Source organism: Panthera tigris, chromosome C2, assembly GCF_018350195.1.
Source record: "Panthera tigris isolate Pti1 chromosome C2, P.tigris_Pti1_mat1.1, whole genome shotgun sequence".
Classification (NCBI taxonomy): domain Eukaryota; kingdom Metazoa; phylum Chordata; class Mammalia; order Carnivora; family Felidae; genus Panthera; species Panthera tigris.
This window is the reverse complement of record NC_056668.1, coordinates 6401474-6423420: the sequence shown is the minus strand read 5'-3', so window position 1 is coordinate 6423420 and position 21947 is coordinate 6401474. Positions and strand designations below refer to the sequence as shown.

The following is a 21947-nucleotide window of genomic DNA, read 5'->3' as shown; positions in this document are numbered from 1 at the left end:
GACAGAGTCTCCACTATTCCTGAATTAAGACAAACTACATGTCTGAGATCTAGCCCCAACCGGAACTGCGTCTACTAGGAAGCAGGACTGTGTGCTCCTGGTTCTGCATGGGAGGATCACTGATTTTCTCACGCTTTCATCTATCAGCTAAATTTTTCACAAGGGACACAGAACTACTTTTATAGCTGGGAAACAAAATTTTAATTTTCTCGATCTTCATCAAGTGCCACTCTAATTAATTACAAGTTATGTAAAATTCCCATTGCTTCCACTTGTAAGGACTGTCATCAAGAGCACCGACCGTTGCTAGATCGCTTAGCGCCCCACTGTAAAATCTCACGTGTATTTTAGAATACAGCACTACGAGGAGCTAAGCTCTTCTTCGGGAAATTTTTATTATAGCAGACAGCCAGTTGGTGCAAAAACTGCATTCTCCTTTTCTTCCTTTGAAACAGATCTGTTTTTATCTAGGCTCTTTGCTGCCCTAAATAGAAACCATCACCTAGCCTCCTCTGTAGCTAAGTACAGCCATAGGACGACAACATTCTGGGCAATGAATTATGAGCAGAAGATCTCATGTGCAACCATGATAGCTGCTTAAATCAAGTTTCCTCAACAAATGTCCTTTTTGCTTCAGTCTCTCCCTTCTTCTGACCTAAACCTCGCTCTCCACCACAAAGGCAGACATGATGGCTACCGTAATAAAGACCAGCTATCTTGGACATAACTGTTTCCAGTGTTTCATCTGAAGAGAATAAATAAGAATAGAGGAATTATTTTCGGGGCGCCTGGGTGGTTCAGTCAGTTAAGCATCTGACTCCTGGTTTCGGCTCAGGTCATGATCTCACAGTTCGTGAGTTCAAGTCCCACACCAGGAACCGTGCTGACAGCACAGAATCTACTTGGGATTCTCGGTCTCCCACTCTCTCTGCTTCTCTCTTTCTCACTCTCTCAAAATAAATAAATACTAAAAAAAAAAAAAAAAAAAAAAAAAGGAGAAAGAACTATTCTTCAGGTCTTTCACTCTTGATACTGGTTTGCTTCCCTTGGTTCTGACAACAAAAAGTATCCCAAAATGACACTTTTGGTTCTGATGACCATGCAACTCAGACACAATTTTAAGGATTAATGATAGCATAGTACATACGTGATGGTGATTTTCTGTATTTCTCATCCCAATACCAGATTTTGCTTTCCATTATTTTACGGTGTATTTATAAACATTCTTAAATTCACCATACAGTATGTAAGTACTACATTTCTCCACCAATCACCGAAACTCTTTGGCCTAAACACATGAAGGACGCACTTTTACAAAACCATCTTCAAGGCATTAGTTACTAGGAGATATAAGATAACGGAATACTGAACATTTCAGTTATCACTGAAAAGCAGTATTCGCTATGTCCATTGCATTAACTCAAAAATCAGTAGTTATACTCAGTAGCAAGGAAGACCCTACTGCCCAGATTATAATTATGAAATACTTCCCACTAAAAGAAAACAGGGTTACTTAAGAGAAAAGAATGACTCTACATCCAAGACGAGAAATTCACAAGATGAACTCCAACACCTTGCCACGTCTGATAGCAGGGATGGTACAGAAAGATACTACAGTCATTTCAAAAGGACTAAAGAGCCAACTTGAAGAGGCTCCTCCTGGCTAGAGGTGGAAAAACTTAAAAATCAATAAAGATATTAGAAATAAACTAAATCGCAGCAGTGTGATTTATACAGCGAAAACCCCAAAGACAAATTGGTCAACGCTGGAGGATGAAAGGGAGTAAATCTTCGTCTTGAAGGTAAATAAAGCAAAATAAACATCTATCTTGTCTTTTCTATATGAACTTTACTATTAGATAATCAAACAGCACATCCGGGTAAATTTCTCTTTTAGAAGTACCCACTGTAACAAATGAAGACTTCAAAGAGTTGAGTGATCAGTTTTATGACCCCTGATGAATTAATGAACCTAACCAGTGAGTTCCCATGCCTGCCAGTGTCACAAAAAGAGAATACTTATTATGTGCCTTTTGACAAAATTATGCCACTTTAAGAAATAGTCTTGCAAAAAACTAAAAACATTTATGACATGAGACAATTGGAAATTTAAACACTGGACATTTGGTTCTACTGAGGAATTATTTTTCTAAGGTATGACAATAGCACTGTGGTAATAACTGAAAACAATCCCTGATCTTTTAGAGAGATAGATATATATATATATATATATATATATATATATATATATATCTTTTAGGCATATTTTTAAACAAAATTATATACCTGGGATTTATTTCAAAATAACACTAAAGGGACAAAAGCAGGTATTTGTAAAGATGGAACAGGAATACGAAAAACAATTTACAAAAAAGTAACCACAGTAAAAACTTCAAGAACAATTTCAACATTTTCCTACCACAAGTAAACCAGATTCCAACCCATTACTAAAATATACTTATGTGATTATTTACACCACTAATGGGGTTAAAAAAAAAAAAAGTGTAAATAACCACATAGATATATTTTTGTAAAAAGAAACAATATTAAGAGATATCCTAAAACAAACCTAAATATGCCTAGTGGTACCTCTGGTACAACCACTCTTCGTTTCCAAGCCTGCAGGTCACGCTCAGTAGCAATCTGACTGCGTGGAGCATTCTGATGCATCTGACGAACACCTTCCACTTGTCCACTACGACGCAGACCAATATTTGGAGGGGACTGGATGTCTAAGCTCAGTCTTCTAAAACCTACAAAAAAGAAACGCCAAAACTGATTCCAAGAGAAATTTCAGTCTAATATGCATTTAACACATAATAAGCATACACACTCCACCCAGTAAGACACAAACCAAAAATAAAGATACAAACCAAAACTACAAATCCAAAACACTTTGTCAGAAAGTATCCTAATGAGACAAGATCAATATACAGAACACAGAACAAACATCTATTCACTTCAATTTCCGTTACTAGACTTTCTGGAATTTTTTAATGCATAGATATTTTCTATTATAATGCTATATTTGCATTCGTAAAACCCTTCCTTGCCTTTTTCAGAACCATACACTAAAAACACATCTTTTCGGAAAAATTAGCATTGCAGAGAGCCTCCTCAAACTGTGGTGGCTCTATAACAAGAGCTCGAACAACATTACCTGTGACTTTAAGAGATAATCTGAGCCACTCAGGCAGGCTAGCTGCCAGAGTGGATATCAAAACTTCAACAAAATGCAGAGCAGGGCAATGCTGGCCGCACCTGAATTAGAGCTAAGAGAATGGATGACAAGGCAACACAGACAACAAGGCTTAGTGAGCCCTAAACCTGTGCAGAGCTGATTAGGTGGGCCACAGGAGACAGGGCAACCTCTCACAAGCTGGAAGTCAGCTGGATGGAGGACAGAGACCAGCGTGGTGGCAGGTGTCCCAGGTAAAGTGCTTGTTTTCTTAAAACACTGGAGGAAGGGACTTCTGCTATTAATGCAACAGAGAAACTGGGGGCTGTACCCTTGCCTGCAGGAGGCTATAACATTCTTCTTCACCTCTGCCAGCTCTCCTTGCCCAGGGCAAAATCCACTCCACGTGGCTAAACACACCCCTGCCTTCTTCTAGCTACAACATTCTGTTTACCGATCAAATGTGAACCAATTTGCATTGCACGACACACCATACTCTCCCTAAAAGGCAAAGTGATAGTGTAAATTCAAACATTTACATTAAAACAAACTGCCATTTAAGAAACATGTTTTGAATTCAGAACCAACAATAAATCCTAAATCTGAATGCTCGAGTAATACTATTATTCTCCAACACTGTGAAGAAAACATATGCACAGGGTCTCCTATCATCACATGAGAACTAACTCAAGTGGTCATAAACAGATTCATTACAAAGACTGTTATTCCGCACCGTGGAGTACCATGATGCTACGAAAATGGATGAGGAAGCGCTATGAGTGGATGTGGAGTGATTTCTAGAATATATCATCGAGGAGAAAAAGCAAAGCTGAGAAGAATGCATATGCATCAACTGTGCGGTATTCCTGCCTAAAATATTTAACCTGCCTGTTGGAGAATTTTTCTTTTACGTAGACAGGAAGAAACATTTGGCAAAAATGATACTGAAATTTGTGGCCAAGTAACCCATGCAGGTGTGACACAGCAGGGATGATTTTTGTGGTACTCAAGGCTTCTCTAACGTTCCACAGGCATTTATCTTCCCCAGAAGGAGTTTCCATTTGCTGAACAACTGCCTGCTCCTCGACAGGAGTTCCCCCACTGAGGAACTATATTACTACTATATGCCAGTCTCAAGAACTTTGCCCTACAAATTCATTTCAAGCCTTCCGATTCCAGAAGAAACATTTAGTGCTCTACCCAACTAATTTTTTTTTAATTAAAAGTATTATTTATTTTCTGAATATTTATTTTTGGGAGACAGAGAGACAGAGTGTAAGCAGGGGAGGGGCAGAGAGAGGGGAGACCCAGAATCCGAAGCAGGCTCCGGGCTCCGAGCTGTCAGCACAGAGCCTGATGTGGGGCTCCAACCCACGAAGCGTAGGATCATGACCTGGGTCGAAGTCGGACGCTTCACCGACTGAGCCACCCAGGCACCCCGTTAATTAAAAGTATTTAAAGGGAAACCTACAACTGTAATTTTCCCTTTAAAAAAAAAATACTTTGTTCTTTACTCATTTAATATAATTTTGTAAATACTCTTATTTAGGAGCAAAAAAAAAGTTTCAATAAACTTCGAAGTACTTGAAAATCCAACGTCCATTTGCTGGCACATCAACTTTACAAAAGCCTAGTGAAGTCCCCTCCAGGCTACTGCTACCTAAGCTGTAAAAGCACACTGCTGAAAATTTTTCACTGCATGTACCGGACAGTGACTTCATTTCCTCTTAGATTTCAGTCATGTTAAGATGCAACAGCTCTCATCTATCCTACCTCTTCGGGGTGTTTCTTCCCCACTGGGAAGTCCACTTGGAACGGTATCGTGATCTGCTCCCAGTCTCTGATCCTGCTGCTGCTGTAACTGTCTTATCATCCCATCCAGAACACTGGACTCGGGGCTGCGTTCACCATTATCATTGGTTTGGAGGCTTATAATTTGTTCAATCACCTCTCCATCACCTGTAAATTCAATGAATGAATACAAAATCATAATATACACGAACAGGAAAACAAACTCAGTAGAGTGCAATTAAAGTTATCATTAGCAATTCTCAGATTTCTTTTCAAAAATAAGCAGTTAAAGATATTCTATATATTTATAACTAATTGAGACAGACGAAAGACTCAAAACAAACAAAACCCTTCTTTATACCCAACAGCACAAAAACCTCCATAGAGCCTCTGAAACCCCTGAAGTGAGCAAACAGAAACACGCTTCTGTAGAAGCTTTATTTTGCTGTTTCACACTAAAGCTACCCTACCCTCACCTTATAGAAGATAGGTTTCATTAAACTCTCATTTGCAAGGTCTCTGACAAGACCAGAGCAACAATGTGTGATTTCTCCTCTACTCTCTTAATAAAACAAAAAGAGGGGCGCCTGGGTGGCTCAGTCGGTTAAGCGGCCGACTTCGGCTCAGGTCATGATCTCGTGGTCCGTGAGTTCAAGCTCCACGTCAGGCTCTGTGCTGACAGCTCAGAGCCTGGAGCCTGTTTCCGATTCTGTGTCTCCCTCTTTCTCTCTCCGACCCTCCCCCGTTCATGCTCTGTCTCTCTCTGTCTCAAAAATCAATAAACGTTAAAAAAAATTTTTTTTTTAACAAAACGAAAAGAGTAATACTATTCAACAAACTGCAGCTATACTACACCTGCCTCTCCCACTAAGCTGAAGGTGCTCCTTTAGGTGCTGTTTTATGCTTTTAGCAGAGCCAGTACACGTGATTCTTCAACTACAAAATCAGATTTTTTTCAGTGTCTTTGCTTCTCTATTTTTTTCTCTTTTTTTATGTTTTTATTTATTTTTGAGAGAGAGACAGAGCACAAGCAGGGGAGGGGCAGAGACAGAGGGAGACAAAGAATCGGGAGCAGGCTCCAGTCTCTGAGCTGTCAGCACAGAGCCCAACGAGGGGCTCAAACCCGTGAAACGGGAGATCGTGACCTGAGCCGAAGTTGGAGGCTCAACTGACGAGCCACCCGGACGCCCCTTTGCTTGTTTATTTTTCACCTAACAGGTTCAGTTAGTATCAATGGATAAAAAGTGTCAGATGGTTGTGGGATCTGGCAATTTATTTGCATCCTACTACCTGAGTTAGATTCCCTTATATCTCATGGATAACATCTCCATTTACCATGGCAATCAATAAAGAACTTACAAGAGTTAAATATCATAACTAGGACTGTCTTAAAACCACTAACATTTTTTAATAGTTTCAAAACATGAGCTAGAAAGCAAAAAGAGGAGCCCTAATCTAAAAAGATAAAAAGATTTTAATTTGAATTGGGAACAAAGATTCCTAAGACCACAACACGGAACCAAAGGGAAAACAGTAGAAAAGGAGACTTCTAGTCCTCTCCTCCTCCCTGCAAAATCCCATAGTCTATATAACTTTTCTTTCACAGCACAGAATATTTATATATAACTTGGCAAATATCATCAGAATAACTGTTTCTAGCTGGCATAATGCTATTCAAACACTGAAATATTAACATGAAGGCTTATGTGCTACAGGAACTGCCCTCCCACTGGAAAGTACAACAACCCTGGAAAAACAAGGGCTTTCAGAAACTGGACAACAGATATACAGGACTGTAATCCCCAAGAGAAGATAAACAATGGAGTCTAGCCTTTTGATTACTAAGGGGAACAGCCTCGAAGCAGCTTCCAGAAGAGGAAACCCAAACAGCATCCAGAGGTCTCACTGAGTGAAGGAGACAGAGATCAGAGCTTGGGAGCAGAGGGAAAGACAACAATACGCAGGGCTGAACACCAGAGAAGAATGAATTCTACAGAAAGCTCAGAGATGTACAGTGAGGTTCAATCGATTATTTGACTAAATAATGATATGTGTACACACTGGGTAAAACTCTACCATACTAGGGGAAAAAACATGAAAAAGCAGTATCCCAAAAAATTCCCAGAGCTCTCACTGAGCTGGAAATAGTCCATGTTCCCAACAGCCTGAATAAACAAACTTCAGAATATACAGAATTGTTTAATGCATACTTCCAATTTTAAAACTCAGAATATTTAAACGTGTGTTCAACACAATGAAGAATACAATGACTGCTAGTGCTTTGGTGCCAGAAGTTTTACACACCATTGCCTGGGTATCATCAGTGCAAATGTCAACACTATAAAAAAAGGTAACTGATATTTCCATATTATTATGAAAATAGTTGTGAACTTGAAGACCCCACAAAAAAGGTCATGGATAAAACTACAGGTCTGCAAATCACACACTGGCAATTCTTGTCCTACAGCAACCATTAAAAATAACTAAAACAAACAAGTATTGCCAGTAAGCCATTAATTAGTGAAGATAATATGAAATACTAAAAAGTAATCAATTTCAAACAAGGCAGGAAAAAAAGAATGGCATAAAGAACAGAAAGGATAAAGAGAAAAAAACAGCAAAATGGTAGAGAATTAACCCTGACCATGCTAATAGTTATATTAAACGTAAATGGTCTACATTTTTCAATTAACAGATAGGTTGTCAGATTGCATTGGTGCCTACAAGAAATCGGTTTTAATATAAAGAAACAAACTGGCTATAAAAACTGAAAAGACACACCATGACAATACTAATCAAAATTGGTTGGATTAGTATATTGATACAAAACAAAGAAATAGGGGCGCCTGGGTGGCTCAGTCAGTTGAGCATCTGACTCTTGATTTCAACTTAGGTCATGATCCCATGGTTCATGGGTTTGAGCCCCTATCAGGCTCTGTACTGACAGTGTGGATCCTGCTTGCGATTCTCTCTCTCCCTCTCTCTCTGTCCCTCCCTGGCTCATGAGCGCACGTTCTCTCTCTCTCTCTCTCTCAAAATAAATAAATAAACATTAAAAACAAAACCAGAAACAAAAAAATAGTCTTCAAAAGAAGAAATACTACCAAGGAAAAAGGAACAATTCATAATGATAAAGGAATTAATTCACCAAGAGGACAATCTGAAATGTGTCTGCACCTAATAAAAGAACTTTAAAATATATATAAAATAGAACCAAACAGAGAAATAAGACAAACCCACACGATAGATATTTTAGCACTCCTTATTAATAACCCCGAATGGAAAAAAGTCACGTCTGTCAAATGTTAGTAAAGGGATAAGTGAGGGTATATGCATACAGTGGTGTACTATCAACAAACAGGAACAAACAACTGATATGTGCAACAACAAAAATGAATCTCAAAAGCACCATGCTGGGCCGCCTAGGTGGCTCAGTTGGTTGAGCAGTTGAGCATCAGAATCTTGATTTCCACTCAGGTCATGATACCAGGGTTGTGGCATTGAGCCCTGTGTCAGGCTCCATGCTAAGCTTGGAGCCTGCTTAAGATACTCTCTTCCCCCTCTCTCTCTGCCCCTTCCCCACTCACATGCACACATTCTCTCTCCCCACCCCAAAAATATTAATAATAATAATGATAATAAAGATAAAATTTTTAAATTAAAAAATTTTTTTACATTTGTTTATTTTTGAGAGAGAGATCGTGCACAAGTGGGAGAGGGGCAGAGAGAGAAAGAGACAGAGAATCCAAAGCAGGTGCCAGGCTCTGAGCTGTCAGCACAGAGCCTGACGAGGGGCTTGAACTCACAAACCGTGAGATCGTGACCTGAGCCGGACACTAGACCGAGGCACCCAGGCACCTCAAATTTTAAAAATTTTTAAAAAGGCACCATGCTGGGGTGCCTGGGTGGCTCAGTCGGTTTCGTGTCCGACTTCGGCTCAGGTCATGATTTCATGAGTTCGAGCTCTGCACTGGGCTCTGTGCTGACAGCTTAGAGACTGGAGCCTGCTTTGGATTCTGTGTCTGCCTCGCTCTCTGCCCCTACCTCACTCATGCTCTCTCTCTCTCTCTCAAAAATAAACATTAAAAAAAAAAATGGCGGGGTGGGGGTGCCTGGGTGGCTCAGTTGGGCAAGCGTCCAACTTCAGCTCAGGTCATGATCTCACAGTTCCTGAGTTCAAGCTCCGCATCGGGCTCTGGGCTGACAGCTCAGAGCCTGGAGCCTGCTTTGGATTCTGTGTCTCCCTCTCTCTCTGCCCCTCCCCCCTCATGCTCTGTCTCTCTCTCCCTCAAAATAAATATTAAAAAAAATTGTTTTTTTTAATTTTTAAAAAGGCACCATGCTAAATTAAAGAAGCCAGATACAAAAGATTTCATATCACACAATTCCATTTATATAAAATTCCTTAAAAAGACAAAATTAACGTGACAAAATAGAACAGTCATTACAAAGGACCAGAAGGCTCTAAATAAGTCCAACAGAACTTTTGGGGACCCTGATTGTAGTGGTGGTTACGTGACTGCTTAACATCTGCCAAAACTCACTTGACTTGTACACTTGAAATTGGTGAATTTTATTGTATGTAAACTATACTTCAATTAAACTAACAAAAAATAAACATTTGAAACAGTAAACATATAGTGATCTACGTTAAGTCTTAGCCTTAACTATAACTGGTGATTAACTTTTAGTAAATCAATCCTCATCCAAACAAAACATAAGCATTTTTTTCTTTGCTTAATAACATCTGTATGGAGACACTGCTGGGAACAGATACAAAAAAAAAAAACAAAACAAAACAAAATAAAAACTCTGCCCTTGATGAGGACAGGCAAAGTACAAGATGGGACTCAAACATCTTGTGCCAGAAAGTAAGGAAGTGTTCAAGGGACTCAGAAAGGGAACAACACTCAGCCTGAGACTCTGACACTCAAATCTAAAATTAATATGAACAACAAAATAATGGCCGTTATGGATTATAACCCATTATATAACAACCCCTAAGTCCATATTAAAACTTAACGAACTACGTAAATATATAAAAGGAAGGCTAATAAAAATGCAGATGCAATGACGACAGAGTTAGGAAACAACCATTCTGCAACCTTCATAACAACAACTGATTCAGGCAGAAACCATCAGTGGATCCTAAAACTTACGGGTAAAGTTTAGTACGGACCTGATTATTTGTCTCCTATCTCCCCACACATTTCTTCTTTATAGTGGAGAAAGTGCACTCGGCAGGCACCACCTTAACCAAGTTTTCAAAGACAACATTACCCCAACATTTGGACAAAACACAATCAGAAGCAAGCATCCTGACGTGATGCTCCAGGAAGGCTGCAACATCATTTATTCTATTCTGTATTCTGCCAAAAACTGTACAACCTGAACGTTATCAATGACAAATTTAATGCGCAGTCCCATACTGAAATCCACATCAGGGGAGAACAGTAAAAGCTTTAAGAGATATTAGAATAACAGACAGAATTGGATTACAGACAACAGATTTGTGTATCAGTGTTAAATATCCTGCTTTTGGTAACTCTCTATGGTTACATACGAGAATACCTGTGTTCTCAGAAAACACATATTGACAATTTAGAGATAAATGAACATGCAGTCCACAACTTAAGTCTCAAATGGTTAAAAACAATTATATGTATCTAGAGATAGAATGATAAAATATTACAAAATAGTAACTTGTGAATCTGAAAGTACATGTGTTCTGTATACTATTTTTTACATTAAAAAAAAAAAAAAAAGACTTTGCACTTACTTGTTGCCACATAGCCTAGCTGTGGAACCAAATGTTCATCTGCGGAATTTTCTCGGCCCGGCACTAATCTCTGATACTTAGTTGGATGAGGATTTCCATCGACATCTACCAAGAACGGTGGAGGCATAAGGTGAGGAGCCTGCTGAGTTTGCTCATCTAAGACATAATTATTAGAATCTCTAATCAGTGGTCGATAGTCGGTATGGAAGAACATCTGATCAGGGATCTGAAAAAAGAAGTTTACAGATTGACATTTTGGGGTTTATATATGTTAAAGAATACAAATATTAAACATTTATAATCTGAAAAACCGATTTATAATTGGAAACCAAATCAATACACCTAACCCATTTTCAAAATATCATAACTACTTATTTTACTACTATAAGAAAGTATTAAGAATGACCTTTTCAAGACACACCAAAAAACGGACTCTTGATATAGAGAACAAATAGATAATTACCAGAGGGGAGGTGGGCGGGGGATGAGGGAAGTAAGTGAATGGGATTAAGAGTCCACTTCTCTTGAGTACGGAACAGACAGAACTGCTGAGTCACTACTCTGTGTACCTGAAGCTAATGTAGCCGACACTGTATGTTAACTACACTGCAATGAAAACATTTTTTAAGTGGTTAAAAATGCTACCAAAAAATAAAAAATAAAAGACCTTTTCATATGGCTTGCTGCATCCAAACCCAAATATCAGAAGGTGTCCGTGAGAATCTGTACAGGCAAAATGCTGTCCATCCTGTGAAAATTTACAGTCAAAAACAGCTCCGTGTCCTTGTCCTTCAATCTAGGAAGCAGAGAGAAAAGGTTATAACCAATTCTGTACAAGCGCTTTTGCTTTATCAACTGTTTGCATGCCAATTTCCTGCTACAAACACATCACTTCTCAAAGAAAATCTTTAAAAACAAATTTTGCATTAAGCACATGTATTTTCAGAAAATAAAATTCACTTCTGATTCCACTAGCCTAGAAAAATATCTCAAAAGGTATCCCAAGGAGTTCTCAAAATGACAGAATGAAAGATCATAAGCCAATTCGAAGTAAAGGCTTTAATAGAAGTGAAAATGACAAGCAATTTCATAAACTTCTGTTTCAATACATAGCAAAAGGCTACTAATAACCCACAAGATAAATGATTAAAGATCAATGAAGTACGGTATTCATGAACTAAAATCAGTACTTCTCTGGAGTTTAAACTTTCCCCTAAGATGTTGGACCACTGTATGCAAAAGTGTAATCCTACCAAGTCACAAAGGTGCACATATAAATGCCTAAACCTATTTCATTTCAAACTACCACAAATTTCAGGAAGGATGCTCCAATTACATCATGAATGTTGCCTTAGACTGCCTTTTTTTTTTTTTTTTTAACGTTTATTTATTTTTGAGACAGAGAGAGACAGAGCATGAACGGGGTAGGGTCACAGAGAGAGGGAGACACAGAATCTGAAACAGGCTCCAGGCTGTGAGCCGTCAGCACAGAGCCCGACGCGGGGCTCGAACCCACGGACCGTGAGATCATGACCTGAGCCGAAGTCGGACGCTCAACCGACTGAGCCACCCAGGTGCCCCAGCCTCAGACTGCTTTTAAATTTTTATTCTTGCTTGGGCTCACAGCCTGGAGCCTGTTTCAGATTCTGTGTCTCCCTCTCTCTGTGACCCTCCCCCGTTCATGCTCTGTCTCTCTCTGTCTCAAAAATAAATAAACATTAAAAAAAAAAAATTAAAAAAATAAAAATTAAAAAAAAATAAATTTTTATTCTTGCTCTTCAACTGTAATTATATTAGGTTAGCAATACCAATTTATAGTTAGATGAGTTGTTTCACTGACAGCATATCGCTATTGCATGCATGGTTGTTGTCTGAGCCTGTAACTTTCTAATAAGTAAACTTTATGCCAGGTTTGATCAGTGTTGGAAGATGAACCATCCACCCACTAACTGCCAAAACAAACTTACACCATGCCCAAATACCTGCTTGAAAATCAGAAGCACTTTACAACTGCTATACCACGCACAAATGGGCACCGATTAACAAACTTAAAAATTAAGTTCCTGGGCTATTTAGGGCACTGCCCTATTATGTATCCACATAATACATATACAAATTTGTGTTGTCTCCTAACATAAAAAGGAACAAATGGTATATAAATACTTTTCTATTAATTTTTTGTGAAAACACAGGAATAGAGATTCACCCACACAGTCCTTCGAGGAGACACCTCTACAGCCCAACCCACACCCTGGCACCACTTCCCATCGTGGCCTGGAACCTCCAAGTCTAAGTAGAGGTAGGGACCCCTGGCTTATAGGTCAAAGATGTTGGCAGCTACTCTCCTGTCATACACGGAGACCTAAGTGCACCAAAAGTTTTGCTAAGGTACCTGCTGAAAAGGAAGTTTTCCTGAGCAGGCCAACCTATCTAAGCAGAGTAAGCCAGACTTGGGTTTCTACCCGTAGTTGGAAGAATCCTCCAGTGATTCCTGACAAAATGCAACCTGCATTTTGCAATTCAATGCAATTCAATTGCACAGCAATTCAATGTCACATTAAAGATTATTATCTATCTCATGAAATCTTGTAATGTCAGTAATTTACAATCCTAGGTAATCTAACAGAGAATTGGGAGCTCTCAGCTGAGCAGTGAAGGTAAGAAGAACTCTGTATACACAGCAAAGTCTGGGTGTCTCACCAAAAGTAAGATCATTGTTGCGCACTTGAGACTTCTTTGGCTCACAAATTGTTTAGCTTATATTCTGCTTAAAACCTGAATTAATGTAGTTTTCTGTTCTGATGAGTTAAATGCAGGGAGTAATGTTTTTTGGGGTTTTTTTTTTTAAATCTTTATTTATTTTTGAGAGAGAGACAGCATGTGAGCAGGGGAAGAACAGAGAGAGAGGGAGACACAGAATCTGAAGCAGGCTCCAGGCTCTGAGCTGTCCGCACAGAGCCTGACGTGGGGCTCGAACTCACAAACTGAGATCATGGCCTGAGCCGAAGTCAGACACTCAACCGACTGAGCCACCCAGGTGCCCCTCAGGGAGTAATGTTCTTAATGAGTTTTAAAGAATAATTAAGAAAATAGAGCCACCTATAAATTTTAAGACCACAGAAAAACTGCTGGAAAGACTTATTTTTCCAATAATTCAAACCCACAGAGATGTAATTTTCAGAGATGCCTAGTAACACATGTTCAGTTTGACCATACTATTTGAGTTTTTTAAGTGCATTTTATGGTAATAAATATAATAATGCATATAACTGTTTGTCAAGAATTATCCAAAATAAACATACTGAAATAAAATTTTAAGGTTAAAAAACACAAAACACATGGACTCAGATGGCCTTCAATCAAAGGTCTAAGAACCACTCATCTACCTACCCTGCTACTAGACTGCCTCCAAAATGAATTACAATTTGAACTGAAACTCAATATGAATTGTACAGTAATTTTATAAAACATCTCACATGTGTATCAGTCAATAGTCTTAACAACACAGAAACTCTTTTACACAATAACTCCCTCAGAATTTACCCTAAGGAAATAATCACGGATCTACATAAGCAGCCATGGACCGAGATATTCAAAAACCACTTAAACACTCAACAACAGTTAAGTTCACTACATATGGAACTTTCTGAGAAAGGCTGAAGTTAGAGTCAAAAATACAACTGCAAATTCTTTAAATACATTTAAGATTTTGGAAAACATTCTATGTAAAATGAAAAAAGACTACAAAACTATGCAAGAATGCCAACTAATAAATATGGAAAGAATAATGCCATTAAAAACCATCACTCGGGGGCGCCAGGGTGGCTCAGTGGGTTGAGCGTCTGACTTCGGCTCAGGTCATGATCTCTCGGTCCATGAGTTCGAGCCCCGCATCGGGCTCTGTGCTGACAGCTCAGAGCCTGGAGCCTACTTCAGATTCTGTGTCTCCCTCTCTCTCTCTCTACCCCTCCCTTGCTCGCACTCTGTCTCTGTCTCTCGAAAATAAATAAATGTAAAAAACAAAACACCATCACTCATGGTGTGGCTATTCCTGCAGGACCCCGGACAGCCTTACTGATCTAAGGGTCCTCACTCACCCTCAACAACTGAACCAGTTTTCACTATTCACAATGAGGAAAGCACAGCCCGTTCATCATCTGTTTACTGACTCGTTTATGCATTTGTTCATGCTAACGTTACTCAGAGTCTGGTAAGAGCAACGGATATTTGGTGAATTAATTATTTCTGTTCAGGGATTCACAATACTTATTTTCATGTTCCAAATCACGTAGTAACTTGCCATGGTTTCTCCTAATCCAATAAATGTTATGTTGGTTATATTAAAAAAATAAATAGCACTGGATACTAATGTTTGTAAGTGAAAATTTAATGAGGAATAGGATATTTACAGAGTCCCAAAATACCTCCTGAAAAAATAAGTTTAATAGTTACAAAGAGGAAAAACAACTATTTTATAGTGGGGAAACCTGGCAACTACCACCTTACCAAATATTTAAAATTATCACCACCAAGGGGCGCCTGAGCAGCTCAGTCAGTTGAGTGTCTGACTTAGGCTCAGGTCATGATCTCATGGTTTGTGGGTTCGAGCTCAGCGTTGGGCTCTGTGCTGACAGCTCAGAGCCTAGAGCCTGCTTTGGATTCTGTATCTTCCTCTCTCTGCCCCTCCCCGACTTGTGTTCTGTCTCTCTCAAAAATGAATAAATGTTAAAAAAAAAAAACAAAACTTTTTTTAATTATCACCACCAAAAAGAAGTATTAACAGAATCAAATCATGAAGAAACATCAGACAAAAAAACAGATGTTCTGTAACATTACTTGCCTGTACTCATCAAAAAAGTTAAAACGTGGGAAATAGAAAAAAAGAAGAATTGTTGAAGAATAAAGAAATCTAGAAATAGGGGCACCTGGGTGGCTCAGTCAGTTGAGCGTCCAACTTTGGCTCAGGTCATGATTTCACAGCTTATGAGTTCCAGCCCCGCACTGGGCTCTGTGCTAACAGCTCAGAGCCTGGAGCCTGCTTTGGATTCTGTGTCTCCCTCTCTCTCTCTGTCCCTCCCCCACTCATGCTCTGTCTCTCAAAAATAAACATTAAAAAAAAAAGTTTAAAAACAAAAAGAAACCTAGAAACATACAGCCACTTAATATAATTCATGATCCTGAACTATTTAAACACTGTTTCAAGGGGGAAAATATAACTAAAAAGACATTACTAGGACAACTGATAAAATTTGAATATGGATTACATAATGCTACTTTATCAATGTTAAATTTGCTGGTTTTGGTAACTATCTTGTGGTTGTAGATGAGAAATTCTAAAAAATATGTAATAGGATCCTAATTTGGTTTTAGAATATTCCATATGCAAAAAGAAAAAAGGCTGGAAAAACCCAACAATGTTTGTGATTTCCTAGATGACTTTACTATTATTTTTACTACAAAGTATTCAATAAATTTAGTGAAAAAGTTATATACAATGAACGTAACTTTGCCAATTTAAACAAATTCAAACACATTCACACATATAGACAGCTAAATTAATAGCTTTTGAAAATCTTTCCTTCATGTGACCCAGTTACACAGTGTAAATACATATGGCTGTCAGATATTTATTAGTCTTTAAGTATCCTGACTGCTAGAAATATAAACTGCCGAAACACACAGATCAGTTTCTGGCCAACCATCACAATCCAGACACGTGAAAGCAATGCAAGCATACGTGAAGATAGACCTCGCTTACCATATTAAAATAATGTTTCATCTTGGTGCCTTTTGTAATATCCCATATAAATATGCTGCCATCGTGTCCTGCAGATAACATAATTCTGGAATCAAAGGGATGCGTCTCCAAGACAAAGACTTCATCAGCATGTCCCTTTATTCAACAAAATCATATAGTTAAGGAGAGTTTGCAAGCTTGAACTTTCAAATTAAAAACCCGTATTGCCGTAGTACGTAAGGGCTTTTAAAAATGTGTTAATGACAGTGATTTATATATTAGTATAAACACAAATTTCTACTCATTTAATAATATCAATGGAACATACTGTGTATTAATTTTAGACTTTCAAAAATCAAATTACAGTTCAAAAAAAATCTTGATTTGTTATAGTGTATAAAAACTATTTACCAGTAAGTTATGAAGCAGCTGTCCAGTGTAAGAATTCCACACTTTAAGGACATGATCATTCACGGCTGTGACAACAATGCTATCATTCTGATTCCAAGCTATCATTGTTACTTTGGGTTTCATAAACCTTTCCTCTTCCAAAGATAAGTCCCTATGAAAAAACACACAATGTGTAAATTCATTTGAATGGTACAATCAGTACGAAAATAGCAAAAAGTAATCTAGTTCATGTATATACATCATCATATGTCTGATACACATCTGACCCACAGCAGATTATCTATAAACAGATTATGGCAAAAATGGGACAGGGAGGGGATGATTTAGAAACAGTTGAGTCTGAATGAAGGCAGATGTTAGGACACCACCACTGCTCATAAAGGCAAAGCTTTTTCTCTCTCCCCCTTTTCTATTATTCCCTTCCCCTGACATCAAGCCCTATCAGCAATAAAGTTGTTTCTCTCTCCAGAGAAGATGACAACACATTTTAGGAAAACAGAAAGAAGGAAAGCATCTTCACATCCCCAGCACCTAGAAAAGTGCCTGACATACAGATATTCAATCTGTTGAACTGTACATAAAACTGTACTCATGCTTTTACAGTGCCCTACAGGCGGTTCCTACAGGCTCTCTTGGCAAGAAAGGCCTGGACACAAACACCTGCAATGATGTGCAGCCTTTATGAACATGACATGCAAAGTCTCTCTGTAAAATATACTCGTAATACACAGAGATAGGGTAAGGCCTAGCTGCGTTTGAAATCAGAGAATACATCCCAAGAAATTATAAACATAACATTTTTTTTAGTTTTTTTTTTTCATTTACATCCAAATTAGTTAGCATATAGTGCAACAATGATTTCAAGGGTAGACTCCTTAATTCCCCTTACCCATTTAGCCCACCGCCCCTCCCACAACCCCTCCAGCAACCCTCAGTTTGTTCTCCATATTTAAGAGTCTCTTATGTTTTGTACCCCTCTGTTTTTATATTATTTTTGCTTCCGTTCCCTTGTGCTCATCTGTTTTGTCTCTTAAAGTCCTCATGAGTGAAGTCATATGATGTTTATCTTTCTCTAATTTCACTTAGCAGAATACCCTCCAGTTCCATCCACGTAGTTGCAAATGGCAAGGTTTCATCCTTTTTGATTGCCAAGTAATACTCCATTGTATATATACACCACATCTTCTTTATCCATTCATCCATTGATGGACATTTGGGCTCTTTCCATACTTCGGCTACTGTCAATAGTGCTGCTCTGAACATGGGGGTGCATGTGTCCCTTCGAAACAGCACACCTGTATCGCTTGGATAAATGCCTAGTAGTGCAATTGCTGGGTCGTAGGGTAGTTCTTTTTTTAGCTTTTTGAGGAACCTCCATACTGTTTTCCAGAGTGGCTGCACCAGCTTGCATTCCCACCAGCAGTGCAAAAGAGATCCTCTTTCTCCACATCCTCGCCAACATCTGTTGTGCCTGAGTTGTTCATGTTAGCCATTCTGACAGGTATAAAGTGGTATCTCATTGTGGTTTTGATTTGTATTTCCCTGATGATGAGTGATGCTGACCATTTTTTCATATGTCGGATGGCCATCTGGATGTCGTCTTCTTTGGAGAAGTGTCTATTCGTGTCGTCTGCCCATTTCTTCACTGGATTATTTGTCTTTTGGGTGTTGAGTTGGAGAAGTTCTTTATAAATTTTAGATACTAGCCCTTTATCTTATATGGCACTTGCAAATATCTTCTCCCATTCTGTCGGTTGCCTTTTAGTTTTGCTGACTGTTTCCTTTGCTGTGCAGAAGCTTTTTACTTTGATGATCCCAGCAGTGCATTTTTGCTTTTGTTTCCCTTGCCTCTGGAGACGAGTAAGAAGTTGCTGCAGCCGAGGTCAAAGAGGTTTTTACCTGCTTTCTCCTCAAGGATTCTGATGGCTTCCTGTCTTACAGTTGGGCCTTTCATCCATTTTGAGTTTCTTTTTGTGTATGGTGTAAGAAAGTGGTCCAGGTTCACTGTTCTGCATGTTGTTATCCAGTTTTCCCAGCACCACTTGCTGAAGAGGCTGTCTTTATTCCATTGGATATTGTTTCCTACTTTGTCAAAGCTTAGTTGGCCATACCTTTGTGGGTCCATTTCTGGGTTCTCTATTCTGTTCCAATGATCTGAGTGTCTGTTCTTGTGCCACAAACATACATTGTAATTAAAGAAAACCACCATAAGAATATGGAAGAAGTATCCCATAGTATCTGTCTATATAAGCACAATGGAACACAGACAAGAGAATAATCCTAACTAGATTGGTTAGGGAAAAGTGTAACATAAGAGGCAAAATGGAGTAAAGGCAAAGACTCCATGCTTCACTTTATTTTTTAAGTTTATTTATTTATTTTAAGGGGGGGGGGGGGGAGGCAGAGAGAGAGGAAAAGAGAGAATCCCAAGCAGGCTCTGCGCTGTCAGCACAGAGCCTGATGCCAAGCTTGATCCCATGAACCATGAGATCAGGACCTGAGCAGAAACCAAGAATGGGACGCTCAACCGAGCCACCCAGGCTCCCCATCCATGCTTCACTTTAAACTAAAAGGCATTCACCTGTTAATAGCTTTGAACCAACAGACATTTTGTCCTTCACCAAGTTGATCACCCAAGATTAGAACACTAAAACGAATATACCCATTAATTCTTACATACAGAAAACTCTGTTTTTCAAGACTGGAAAGAGGTAAAACTTTAAATGAGAAAAGACAATTCCCACCATGGGGGGGATTTCAGGCAAAGTGCTCTCCAAGGCAACAAGAAAACTGAGCAGTTTTCTGTCTCAGTAAAACTTTCTGTATTGAAGTTCTTACACCGATGTTCGTATTTTGCTTAATAAAATAATTTTTCATAGGTGAGTGTGATTTCAAATTATCCTCTTAATAGTGAAATAACCTTCACTATTTCAACCAATCAAGGACTAACAGTATTCACTCCCACACTAAGGTGCTTTTGAGTATCCAGACGGATCATTTTTCAATCATGGTAATGGTGTGATTTGTTTGTGAACAAGGATTATCAGATTTCCAGTACATCTTGCTTCCATTCCCTACCACAGATCATTTCACAAAAATGTTAATATCTCATTTATTTTGAAACCAAATTAGAACTGTTTGAGACACAGCAGAGAATGAGTTAATTTCCCCTACAATTCCTAAAAATAAAGCAGACATGAGGATTTCCAAAGGACTAAATGTGAAACATGTCTCAGAAAAACCGATAAAACCTTTGACATGGCTACCCTACAGCAGGCAGTGTACTAGAAACACAAATGTAAGGATCAATTCTTTGGGAAAAATGAGATTTACATATCTTATGTATCTATCAGATATGCAGGAAGTAGCCATTCATTTAGATCACTGCTCTTGCTAACAGGAAGTGGCTCCAATCCCCTGAACACAGCAGTCAACCACCAGGGAGAGAAGGACCAAGTAATTACAATGCACCTGCTTCCACTTACCCTGAGACTCTGGTCGCCATATCCAGTAAAATGCTTCTCCATTCCAACTGCTCGAATCTCCAAATCCGTGCTGTTCCGTCTCTGCTACCACTTAAGAACCTTAAAATATTCAGAAAAAGATCTTATGCTCACAAACATGCCACTAAGAACTACAGATAAAATCACAAGCCAGAACACTTTTAATGTAGCTATTCTGACTGCAAGTAAATGCAGAGGTGTTCTCTCAAAGACAGGGATTCAGAGCTTATCTGAATGGGAAAAATTGGTTTGCTGTAATTTGCCTGGCCCTATGGAGTTAATGCACATCTCAAACTCATTCAATAGCTTGTCAAATAGATGGGAGTTTTGAGGAGACAATGTGCAAGAAGTACCTGGACAAGGAAAAATAACTAGGAAGAATTAAAGGTGTGTGTGTGGGAAAATCAGTAAGAGCAAAAGCTCCATTTTAGCATCTTTACACTCAAGCTAATTCACGTTGGCCACTATGTAAAAATACGTCAATCTTTTAACAAGAGAAAGTATTAAAAACTGCAGTTTAGGAAAGGCACCTGAAAGACACTTGGGACCATAAGAGAGTATATAATTTAAGTGACAATTCGGTCACATGACACATCACAGTGGTTGATTAGAAGAGATTTTTTTTAACTACTCAAGCATCAGGAATTTTATTATCTTTACATCTAATTTTCCTGCAAATCAAACATTTAGCCAATAGTGAGTTAAGGAAAGCTACTTTTGGTCATAGGAGCTGGTAGAAGCTACAATTCTAAACACTTGCACTTAATGTGTCCCTCCCCGCGCCCCCACAGACACATTTCATTCAATTCATACAATTACTACTAAGTACCTGCAATTTGCAAGGCAATGTATTAGCTGCACTACTATGCAGCACAGTATGTTTGCCTAAAAACCCACTCACAAACACAAAAACCCTTACTCACCGATCACCATTGTTACAAAATTGGATGCTATCAACTTTATCCTAAAGGGGGGGAGGGGGGCACAAAACAAACAGAAAAGTGATCAACCCTCTCATTTGTAAACAAAGCAAAAAAAAAAAAAACCCTCCATTTTAGAGCTAGAAACACATCTGGTTTAGCACAAGAAGGAGAATCTGTGCCGCTTAGCTTCATCACTCAAACACGTATCTTACATTTAGGTGCAAAAACCTAACGTGAATCTAACGAGACTATTAAAAAAAGAAGACTTCATTCTAAATTTAAAACTGTATTTACAATGAATTACATCTGTGTAAAAATTCACACGTGGAAAGTGATCAAAACATAAAGGTTTTAACAGCTGAAAACAAGTCCTATTCACTTTGATGATTATTTAGGTTCAAAATGTTTTTCCCTTTAAAGTAATCTGGATCTGTTTATCAAATAACTTCACAGAACTTCCTACAGGAAAAAAAGATAACCTGACCACTGACCAGTATTCTAGAATCCTGAGAGCTACCTATCTTACTATACATTAATAAAAGAGCATTCTGATTTAATTAGTGTGATTAAGAGGAGTAGTCCCCTTGAAACTAACCCCACCCAAACTGTCACTTAAAGCTGAAAT

At 38.6% G+C, this 21947-nt stretch overlaps 1 protein-coding gene across 1 annotated transcript in view; it reads right to left on the bottom strand.

Annotated features, from left to right (window-relative positions):
• The window catches only part of BRWD1 (bromodomain and WD repeat domain containing 1), a 121418-nt gene that overhangs the window by 56267 nt on the left and 43204 nt on the right, over window positions 1–21947 (bottom strand). Inside the window, exons 12-19 of the mRNA XM_042956480.1 lie at window positions 21323–21363; window positions 20382–20480; window positions 16897–17047; window positions 16507–16641; window positions 11416–11544; window positions 10749–10974; window positions 4952–5137; window positions 2570–2753 (exon numbers count right to left, since the gene is read on the bottom strand). Coding sequence (XP_042812414.1) covers window positions 2570–2753; window positions 4952–5137; window positions 10749–10974; window positions 11416–11544; window positions 16507–16641; window positions 16897–17047; window positions 20382–20480; window positions 21323–21363 — 1151 coding nt within the window. The remainder of the gene's footprint in view (window positions 1–2569; window positions 2754–4951; window positions 5138–10748; window positions 10975–11415; window positions 11545–16506; window positions 16642–16896; window positions 17048–20381; window positions 20481–21322; window positions 21364–21947) is intronic.